We start from the raw sequence: 11,912 nt of genomic DNA, 5'->3' as shown, positions 1-11,912 counted from the left end.
CGTAGAATTTAATTCCCCAATTGCCTTACGTATTAGAGGAGCCCTATTCTAATCAAATAACGCACTACCAGGGTTATTTTAGATTAGCCCGCGTATTCTCCTGACACAAATCTAATCATGCCAGTTGTCACTATTTTAGAGTAATTAAACAATTACGGATTTAAATGCCCTAATTGACAATAGATTACCAAATTAACTAATTATCCGGATCCAAGACAATTAATTAATTAATTAACCATAAGCATAGCAATCAAGGAATATGTGAATATCAATAAATAAAAGAAAAGATAAAATTAAATCGATCTCACAATTTTTAGGTGACCCAAAGCATCCGTTGTCCCTTGACTAGAGTGAGGAAATTAGTTCATAATTGATGAACAAAATCCACACAAAATTAAAGAAATAATTGCGGCCATTGTACTTCAAAACTAGGAAAAACTCAATTCGTTTAATCGGTGGAAAGCTCCTGGCCTGCGCAGGGGGCAACCACAAGAGACGAAGGGAGAAAGTCAAAGAAAGCTAAAGGAACTCCATTGTTTTTCCTTGTCATCACCCACGAGAGAACTGCTACTCAAAACTCAAAAGCTAAGAAAGGAAAAGTCAAAGCTACTCTAACTAAACTAGAAAATGGAAAAACTCAAAGAAAAGCCAGCTCCTAATGCCTATTCCTATCTAAAATTGCCATCCTCTGGCGGCGGCTCCCAGAGGAAGAAGCCTCTCCTGTGCGGCGCTCCAGCTTTTTCACGAAAACCTGCGCCGTCCTTCTTTTTGTAGCAATTACCCAAAATGAGGATAAGTTTCCCTGTTCCAAAAATGTCCTTGGGTTAAGCTCTATTACTTGGATTCTTTTTCTATCAAATTGGCACCTGTTATCATATTTTCGTTCTACTCCCTGAAATAAATGTGAAATATAAAAAATGAGTAGAATCTAGCAACTAATCCACATCAGGTCAGATAATAGGGGAAATTAATAATAAAATAAATGGTAAAATTACAACCTATCACCCATCATGGCAAAAAGAAATCTTAGGCATGAAAGTGATAACAAGCCTTTACTATGGAGAAAATTCCACGTCTTAAGAGTCAAAACAGATTATGAACTGTGATGTTCTTCCCTTGACTGAAGTACACGTGAGACTCTAAATTAACTCCAAATAATATGTCTAAATAGGGTGAAAAATCACTGGAATGTAGAACGCCCATTACTTTCTTCAAGTCTAACAACAATTAGACTTTCGACTATTGATTCCTTTCTGCAATCCAGCATCTCCACATACAGATATATTCTTCTCCCTTTAGATGTACATCTGAAAACTAGGCTCAGCTAGAAGAATAAAAAATAAAGTTCTTAACAAACGTACACAAGTCTAGCAAAGTAAGGATGCTGTATACTGTTATACTGCATGTGAAGGAAACTACGCAAGCTGCTGAATCATGATATGAGATTACAGGCCATTTTAGCCCTCAACTTTTGGTCGCCAATCCTCAATAACGTCCAATGGTTGAGCCCGTGTTTTGATGGAGGACTCCAAAGTAAATATAGCCTGTGCCGTATTTTCAAATAGTTATAAGGAACAAAGTGGCGTGCATGCACATATTACGAACTGCACATGAATTCCACTCTGCACACATTACTCTATGCCGGAGAACACCAGGACAAGGGCAGGAAGTCTACATCCCTCTCCTAATCGTCAGCAATCAAGCGGATGAAAATCCACTTTCTTACTTACTCTCCACCAATTAGTACTGGTTCGCTTTCTTTCAATCGATCACACACGAAGATCCACTTTCCTATATTATTTACTCTCCAGGAATCGCTGGTTGGTTTGGTTTTCTTTCAGTGATCACCACTTTAGTTTTGTAGCCATGGATGACTTGAGAAGAGCACCCGCTGACAACATCAATGGAACAGATGATGATGGGCGGCCAAAACGAACAGGTTTGGTGGATATTTGAATTGAATTTTATATCCCGAAGGATAGCAACTTAATTTCACCTCCGAAGTTAATTAACCCTTGTTTTTTTATGCTGAAGGAACATTTTATACCGCGAGTGCTCATATTATCACTACCGTAGTTGGTTCAGGGGTGTTGTCATTGCCGTGGGCGATCTCTCAATTAGGTTGGATTGCAGGACCTATGGCTCTGATTAGCTTTTCTCTAATCACATTGTTTGCATCAACTATTCTGGCAGATTTTTATCGATTCCCAGATCCAGTATCGGGCAGAAGAAACTATACTTACATGGATGTTGTCAAAGTAAATCTTGGTAGGTTCTTCTCATATAACCTTTCTAGTAACTAACTTGTCTTTATGAAAAAAAAAAAAACCTCATATAGCCTCTTGTCATTAGGGAAAAATAATTTTCAAGTTATGATATGTTATGACACTTGACAAACATCATGAATGGTTGAAAGAATTATTAGGTAGTGTTTGGTTCACACCATGGAATCAGATTCGGATTTTGAACCATTCATCCTAGGTTTAGAATGGAGTCAGTCATTCCAATACATCTGTTTGATTTAGTACTAGGAATATATATCATTACTATAGTTGATGTTTGGTTCGTTGTCTCTTTCGAAATGGGATATAAGAAAATTTCACTAATTAAATGTATTAGTAAATTTAGTATAACTAATTAATAAGTTCTACTAGTAAACGTGTATAATTATTAGTATAATTGATAATATCAATTATATTACATACACTAATATACACTATATAATACATATAACTAATAATATCATTATTATAAGTTTGTAACTAGTTAAATTAAATATTAATTATATAATTAAATATAATTATACAAATATTATATTATAAATATATAATTATGATTATATGATATACAAATATTAATTATACTAATATTATAATAAAATATAGAATTATAATAAAATATTATAATTATAATATATATTATATATATGTATATAATTATATATTAATTTTTTTAACGGGTGGAGGGACAAACCTCGTTTCTAAATGGGAATCAGACTTAGATTTTGTTCAAAACCTTCCAGATTACTAGGGAATTGGGGAATTCCAAATTTTTAGGTATGATTCCAAAGTCTCAATTCCATTAATAGTAATCCAAACAATAATTATAGACTTTATTCCAATTCTTCATTCTGAAACCCTTTTACCAAATGCCATCTTAGCTCCATCCGTACTGCACGATAGGAATGTTACGTGATAGGTGTTGAGACTGTACAATAATAAAACTTACTCAACAAAAATATTTGCTTATAGCAGTGAGTAAGGTCTTCTTCTCAAGGATTAGGAGAAATTTGTTTCTTTTCAAATGAAAATTAATTGGGGGGTTTGGAAAATTGAAACTGAAAATAAATAATTATCGTAAATAAAAATAATTAAACTGAAATAAATTAAATTTAAATCAATAGTAAACAAGTTCTAGCCAAGGATATAACTTCAGATGTGGGTTATACAATTGCTCATCGATCCAATAATTATTTCATTTATTCGCTAATAAATAAGTTATAGTTGCCAAACACGCGATGACAACCAATTTTTCCTTAACGTCTCGATAGTTAAGGTACGCCCATTAACTACTCCCCTAACCAAGAAACAACCCTAGGGGTGTTCGTAGAATTTAATTTCTTGATTATATTAAAAACTAAAAAGCCTTGTTCTAATCAATAAACACACTACCAGAGTTTATTTAAATTAGATTATATGTTTCTCCAATATGAACCCAATCACGTTAGGTACCACTAATTTAAGATAAATTAAATAATTACAAATTTAACTATCCTAATTGGCATTAGATTGTTAAGTTGAATTAAATATCAGGGCCACTTGATATTCAAACAACAAAACAATCATGAGAAATGAAATTAGAGAATATACGAATACCAGTAAATAAAAAAAATAAATATAATTAATTTAATCTCACAATTTTAGATGAACTAAGTCCTCCGTTACTTCTTGACTAAAATGAGAAAATTAGTTTATCTCCACGCAAAATAGTTGAACTAATTGTCGAGACCATTCTCCAAAGAATATGAGATAAAGTGTTGAAGGAAAAGAAAAGAAAGACGTTCCTTTTGTTTCTTTGGGGAAAGGAAAAATAATAATCATGCTAATGTTCCTTCCCTCACGATAAAGAATAGATAGATGATAATGTATCTTGCTTCGTTTCCTACTCCTATTAAGCTACTCTTACTAGACGAAATCAAATTCCCAACAAGTCAATATCTCTTATCCAAAAGAAAAAAATCCTAATAGATAAATAAACTAATATCCTGGTAGGAATAGAAAACTCTCCATCCAATGGAACATCTATTCTATCAGACATGCATGGTTTAGACTTTGACGCACTCACGCTGAATAGTATAAAAGTTCAGCGAGAATTACATCTTTAATCCCCTTTTTGCTCCAAATTCTTACAACCAACACTAATTATAAAAGATGAGTAGAATCTATCAATTAACGCAATATTTGGTAAAATAAAAGAGAAAACAATCATAAAATTACTAACAAAAATGTAACCTATCAATCCCCACCTCCAAAATTATACTTGTCCTCAAGCATATCCAAACTCAGAAATACAATCAAGATAGCAAGAATTTTGTGGCAAAAAGCATCCTATCCTCCTCACAATTTCAGTAAAATCTGAACGCACCAAATCCAACCATTCTCACAAGGAGGTTTAACATGTGCACTCATCTCTCTAAACTATATAGGGCAAAGTACAACTCTCAAATCGACACCATGGAGTGACATTACTATGAGCTTGCTTATATATCATATCTCCACCACCAATAGTAAATTTAATACAAGAATCCAAGAAGCTTTTATAAGGTTGTAATGGGGTTAAGCTAAAGGCAGTATATAAAGGTAAATTGAGGCGTCAATATGTCAAGGGAATGCCAAGAATTCATCATATGAAAATTCCCTCAAACTCAATCTTCCAAGGCTTAGTATCCACGTTCATCAACTCGACAAGTGTAAATATTTCTCAGCAATTTGCTGCTACTACTTCATAATCACTTATGCACAAAATCACTTCTGGGGATGCGTGTCTTTTTTTTGCCAAAATCTTTCTTATTTTTTTTCATTTTTTGTTATGAAAGTTAGTGCTATCCTTAGAGTACCGTGAGCTAAATACATAATCAGTTGAAATTAATTATCATAAAACTACCTCTTTTAATACAAAATGTAAGACCCAAACATGTAAATTATTTGAGATATTTTTACTGTAGCAATTTTTGTGATGTAATGTATGTTAGATAAAAAGATAATTGGGAAGATAAAAAGGTGTGTTGGAAATCGTAATGATGATGTAAGCAAATAAATTTTGGTAAATAATCTCCTGTCCAAACACACTCATAATTATTACCATATTATATTATCATAAACGAATATTACTTTTAAATGACCCTAAATTAGCTTCCAACTCCCACCGCTAACTATATTCTCCTTGGTTTGATTTTTGCACCGCATACCATGGATTTGATACTCACAATTTTGATGTTGTTATTTATTTCATTTTAGTTTCCTACTATGAAAATTCAAAACATTTGATTGAGGCACCTGAAAATATTCCAGTGTTTAATTGTTTTAATTGTTTTAAAACCGTAAGCATGACTTATAAATAATAAAATAAGACAAAAGTCTTTGGATTCCGAATGAATGTCCTGATGCATATAAAGATAGAGTAATGTTTATAGAACTAGATAGATATTTTCAAAAAGTGCTAGTGTACATTTTTGTGAACTTCTCTAACATGTTTATCGAGCAACCTATTACAGTTGGACATGAAACTAAGGGATAATTTCAGAAACTTCAAGGACGTTTCAAACAATTTCACCTAGCACCTATTTAATTTCTAAAACTTACACTGACCTGTCAAAAAAGCCGACCAAGAAAAGTTGAAAGAAAATTCTAATAACAGATATTACTCCCAAGATTCCCCTAGAGCTCCTACATCAATTTATGCCACCAAATTTTCTTTAAAATATGGAAAAAGAAAGGAAGAAAATGGAGAAACTAGTCTGATCCTCTTAGTAGGAAAGCAAGACTGGATAAGCCTCCTATCAGTTGACAGTTAGGACAGTATGACTGTAGTCAGTGCAAAGTTCAGGTTAGGTATAAGCTAGAAACCGCTGGTGATGGAACAAAAATGAACATTTCATATGTCTATTGAAATCAGATGTAAACAACTCTTAACTTTAGATGCAAGCAAGTGAAAAAACATAGGGGCTAAGCACAGTCTTTGAAAGCACAGGAGTGGCTTCATCACGTTAATCGGAGAACCAAATTGGGGGTTGTGGTTATAAAGCAACAGAAAGAATTTTTTTTCCCGAGAGCCAAAATAATCAATACATGTTATCTCTGTGATTTAGCATACAGCGTTTCAAATATTTAAAGATTTGTTGGAAACACTTCAAAAAAAATTTTAATCCGATGGCCTTGTTTCGCAGACAAGTTTTTTGTCAAGTTTGTCTGCTACAAATTTTTTAAAAACTTTAGTTACAGTAACCTCAAAAAACTTTTCAAAAATTTTAAATTATACACTGCAAAATATTAAAAAAAAATACACTTCAAAAAAATTTTTTAAAAACTTCCACAGTAAGCTACACTAAAATTTTAGACAAATACCCAAAAAACTCACTTGCCAACTCAAGCAACTCGAGCATAGTGTTCCTCAAATTTGCTGTTTCTGAAATCACGTGGTTAAAGGAATTAAGAAATATAATCTGTATATAACTTAGAGTAGACAGTCAGCACTGCAAGAAAGATCTTGGAAACTTCAGCCATCGACCGCTGCACTTGTATATCAAATAAACTTTAGGAATCTCAATATCATATAAATGATGTGATACGTGCCTGGTATACTTGATTTCATGTTTTATGGCCATTAGTAACCCCACTCAATATTCATAAATTGACAATATTAGAAAATTCAATAATCTACCGAGGATAATGGTAAGAGATCCTTGGCCATGTTTTGTAGGATAGATCAGATCAATTGTTCATCATTGCCCATTATCCTACTATTTTGTCAAACAAAAATGAAATGTGTACTGCCAATTTGAGCATGAAGGTTTGCATGAGGGGAAAAAAAAAATCACAGTAAGGAGATTGTTAAGTGGATATCACTTTGTTAAATAACTCTGCCTCATCTAAATTTTTTTTCTTTTTTTTTGGAGAAAATTTCAAAAATTATCTGTAAACTATTCAGGATTCCTATTTTCAGTTATTTAGCTTTTTATTTAGTCAAAATGGTCATTCAACTAATTAGAAAATGCATTTTGTGACCAAAAAAATGTTTTTATGGGTCGAGTGACTAAATGTGAAGGTTTGTTAGTTGAGTAACAAAAAATCATGCCCTTTTATAAGTTAAATAGCTGTTTTGGCATAACAAAAAGTTTAGTGACGAAAATGTAGAATTCTAAATAGTTTAGTAACTATTTTTATCATTTACTTTTTTAATTACCTTTAGATCATAGTAAAAGAAGTCAGGTTAGAAATTCTTCAAGGACCAATTCGACTTTGGGTTTCTTACGTTTTCATCAAGATCTTTCATGGATATGGCTTATAATGATTAGATTATCTAGTTATATGTTGGCTATTCAGCATTCTCACCCTTTAATTTGCTGAAATGCTTATCATTCCTAAAGCTACAGCTTAAGGTTTGGCTTACAAAAGTTTGATAGTTTAACGCACAAGATTAGTCACTACCACTTTCGTACATGCACAGGCGGAAGATATAACAAACTCAGTGGAATTGCTCAGTATGGCAATCTTGTTGGATTTACTATTGGTTACATCATCACATCGGCCAACAGTATGGTGTAAGCACACCAAGAATTTTTTTGCTACAAATTATACTAGTTATACGTTTCTCCTTCAAGCATCATCCTAGCTGTATATGCAGATTAAGATACTTTGCTTTTTTTTTCCTTAGGGCTATCAAAAGATCATATTGCTTTCACAAGCATGGTCATTCTTTTGGTTGTCATACGCCAATTAATCTCTTCATCATCATTTTCGGGGTTATACAAGTATTTTTAAGTCAAATTCCAAATATTCAAGAGTTGTCGATGCTGTCCCTACTCACAACAGTGATGTGTTGTTGCCATGCTTCCATTGGCCTCGGACTCTCAATAGCTAAAGTTGCAGGTCAGTATCTGAATTTGTCTGTGATTGTATATAATATCTACTTGGCAAGCTTGAGCAGACAGATAATTGAATCTATACAAGATTGTTAGGATTAAAATTTTTAGGTGGTATACAAATTTTAAAATGGAGAAACTTGACAAGACGGCCAATAATGTATATAAATTTTAGGTGATATGTATGAGGTTCTCTTGAATTGACAAAGGTTGAATAGACTATGGTCAAGATCTGACTTTATGCTTTTTGTAAGGTTTTGGTGCATTTTCTTTTTTTAACAAGTGGAATTTGAAACCAAGATATTCTCCATTTGTGCTTGAACCAAATTCAAACATCAAGCCACTGACAAGCCTTGCTTCTAATATATCAAAATCACTGATTTTCCATACGAAACTTTTGCCTAGTAAGCTATATCCTTTAGCATCTTCCTTAGTGCATACTCTGTTATATTCAATCCGTAATCAGTGTTTGAGTCTCAAAACCAATTCTCAAGTCTAGAACAAAAAGCTCCATTATTATGGTTACTGTTTTTCTAGTTGTTAGCAATGTATGGTCAACGAAGATAGCATCCTATTACTTTATGAAATTCTAATTTCTGAAGTAAAGCCGTGTTCTTATTACTGTCAACTATACATTTCAAAAATCGTTCATAATCATATTTGCGCAACCTCAGAAATATTATTACATTTTCTTTTGTTTTTTGATTTTGAGAGTAATTTGCAAGTTCATAAAATTGAATTTGCTTCTATCAAGTTTAAACTTAAACATACAAAGAGCGTCACATGCTATCTAGTATCTTACATTAGTATGTTATCTACGTTGTGTCTATTTGGTAACTATAGAGGTCATGATCGCATTGAAGGTAAATAAGACTGGAATGAAGAAAATGTGCTAGGATAAAATGTGTAATCTTACCCAAAGATGTATCACGTCTAAATGAAAAGAATTAAAGCTTGTTCTCCAAAATTGACTGAAAGGTTTAGTTGGATGTTTGATTTTCAGGTAATGGAATCTGAGATGGGTTTCAACTTTATTCAAGTGCATATTCACTATTTGGATAACTTCTATTATGATTTGAAGGAATGAAAAGTTAAAATATTTGTCCATCATACTTCACTTGAAATCTAGTTCTACGTTAATCAACTCATTAATAAATGAAACTGACCAATCATATAAATCCATACTGATAGTAGATGTATACGATCACAATTTGACTTTGATTCTTGAATGCAATAAAAAATACTCCTTAAAAGTTTGCAATGTAACATATTTTATATCAATTTCTATCATCTCAAACCATCTACTTATATAATTTTCGGCTTCCATTTCGAAGGACGACCACATGTTAAGACTAGCTTGACCGGAGTGTTCATTGATGGAGATAAGTCAAATACCAACAACTTATGGACCACATTTACAGCCCTTGGGAACTTAGCATTTGCTTTTGGTTTTTCAGAAGTGCTTATTGAAATTCAGGTACTGTTTTGACTGAACATTTGCATCAATAACCATCTCCGTGTAGTATGTTGCAATATGCATCACAGAAAAGTAATTGATTTTTGTTTTCTTAAATTTTGTACTTTGATTAATTTGCAGGACACTCTAGGGTCATCCAAACCTGAGAATAGAGTAATGAAACAAGCTTCCCTGGCTGGAATTTCTATATCCACCTTATTTTATATGTCATGTGGGTTGCTGGGATATGGAGCATTTGGTGATAAAGCACCAGGCAATATATTAGCTGGATTTGGTTTCTTTGAGCCATTTTGGCTCATCGACCTCGCTAATATTTTTGTTGTGATTCATCTCACAGGAGCTTACCAGGTAAACAATGAATGCGATTTGTTTGTTTAATTTCTTAACCATGGATATCAGTATTAGTAGGCCTTATTTCTCTAACTATCAGTAGTGGTAAAAGTTCTTGTTATATGCATACATGATGGATTATAGGTTTGAAACTAGAGGTCTCTTTGGTCACTGTTTTTATTGAAAGGTTCAAACTAAAGATGGGGCTTTATTTCATATATTTGTTTAACTCCAAGGCTATGGATAGCAGTTATAGCTGGCTTTATCTCTTTTGATTATGGACATAGGTAAATGTCTCTGTTATATGCATAACTTGATGGACTATGGGATTCAAACTATAGCTTTTCTTTTGGGATAATTTTATAAACCTCCCCCGAGATTTGTCATAATATCACTCAACTCTCTTGAAAATTTTAAAATCTCACTTACCTCCCTTGTCAACTTAACCAGACTAAATATTCTTATCAAAGGCCACAAATTAACAACATTACCCTTGCTCTTAATAACTATTTAACCAAAAAGCCAAAACAAAATAAAATTTTAAAACCAAAAAACGTAAATTACAAAAATAAATTGGTAGCTAATAATGGTCAATATTTCTTTATATTGGGGGTCATGGTGGGACAGCAAAGGACGTGGATAAAATAAATCTAATCAAGATCAACCACTTAAGAGGATTTTGGTGAGTTATTAACACCTTAAAAAATTTTGTGCACAGTTACAATTAAGGAAGTCAAGATATTTTTTGGGAAAATATGTTTCAATCCATGGTATAGTTTAAGTTGTATTAAAAACTAAAATAATCTCTTCATACTTGTGAAATTTTCAAGGCATAAATTTTGCTTTTGTTCCAATATAACTAAAATAAATAGTTTACGTCAAGAAATTTACACCTTATAAAAATTTAACCTTATTTTATTTTTTATTGTTGTTATAAATTTCATAAGTAGGATAACATAAGGGTAGTATTGGAACAAAAGTTTTATCTGTCTTGTATTTCCTCCAAAGGGGTTAAAATGTTACAAGAAATGTCAATCCAAGGGAGACAAGTGAGATTTTAAAAACTTCAGGGGAGCTAAGTGATATTATGAGAAATCTCAGGGGAAGTTTCTGAAATTATCCCTTTTCTTTTTACAATTGCTGTAAGTTTATTAATAGAGCACATGGTTGTAGAAAAAAAAAAAAACTTATGTAGTGTAAAATTTCTTCTTATAAGATACAAATTAGAAGTCCTACTACAATTTTAAGAAAGTGTATCCAATTTTGCTCCTAAATAATTCATTCTCGTGCATTAATCTTCTACAGATATGTGGTCAACCAGTCTTTGGTTTTGTGGAAAGTTTTACAAGGCATAGATGGCCGAATACCGGATTGGTTAACCATGAATATGCCATTAACATGCCTGGTTACGGTGTTTATAGAGCCACCCTCTTCCGGATGATATGGAGAACGCCGTATGTCATAATAACCACGGTCATAGCTATGATGTTTCCATTTTTCAATGATATCGTGGGACTAACTGGAGCTCTCTCATTCTGGCCGCTGACAGTATATTTTCCTATCAAGATGCGTATTGAAAGGAAAAAAATACCCATTTTCTCATTCAAGTGGGTGTGGATGCAAACTCTCAGTATGTGCTGTCTGCTAACCTCAATAGCAGCAACGATCGGATCTATTCAAGGTATTGTCAAGTCCTTGCAAACTTTCAAGATTTTCAAATCAATAGCCTGACGTGGTCACTAAAGTACTATTAATATGCTAATCAATTATGGTGTAAAAAACAGAAGTATATATGTCACTGCTGAATTAGTTTCTTGTACTTGTATCTCTTCATAATTTTGGTACGCTTGTATCTTTAGCGTTGTAAGCACTATTAATATATAAATACATGAAATAATAAAATTTAGTGATGCACAATAAAATTTCAGCTGTACTCTTCCTAGTTCAATAATTGACGCAATAGAT

General features: G+C 32.6%; 1 protein-coding gene across 1 annotated transcript; it reads left to right on the top strand.

The window, feature by feature from the left end:
* The first annotated feature begins 1,838 nt into the window (after positions 1-1,838).
* On the top strand, positions 1,839-11,678 carry LOC113733807 (amino acid permease 6-like). Its single transcript, XM_027259978.2, has 7 exons — positions 1,839-1,939; positions 2,035-2,268; positions 7,726-7,819; positions 7,933-8,167; positions 9,492-9,617; positions 9,738-9,965; positions 11,253-11,678. Exons 1-7 carry the CDS (start codon positions 1,867-1,869, stop codon positions 11,676-11,678), a joined length of 1,416 nt encoding a protein of 471 aa, XP_027115779.1. The 5' UTR covers positions 1,839-1,866.
* Positions 11,679-11,912: the final 234 nt, after the last annotated feature.

The sequence above is a fragment of the Coffea arabica genome, chromosome 3c (genome assembly GCF_036785885.1).
Source record: "Coffea arabica cultivar ET-39 chromosome 3c, Coffea Arabica ET-39 HiFi, whole genome shotgun sequence".
Taxonomy (NCBI): domain Eukaryota; kingdom Viridiplantae; phylum Streptophyta; class Magnoliopsida; order Gentianales; family Rubiaceae; genus Coffea; species Coffea arabica.
Note: the sequence above shows the minus strand (reverse complement) of the source record. Positions and strands in the feature narration are given on the sequence as shown.

Bases quoted from the DNA above. Each gene is read 5' to 3' on its own strand.
- LOC113733807 (XM_027259978.2), top strand. From the start codon at position 1,867: ATGGATGACTTGAGAAGAGCACCCGCTGACAACATCAATGGAACAGAT. The intron at 1,940-2,034 runs GTTTGGTGGATA...TTTATGCTGAAG, and splicing joins TGGGCGGCCAAAACGAACAG to GAACATTTTATACCGCGAGT. The intron at 8,168-9,491 runs GTGATTGTATAT...CCACATGTTAAG, and splicing joins GTCAGTATCTGAATTTGTCT to ACTAGCTTGACCGGAGTGTT.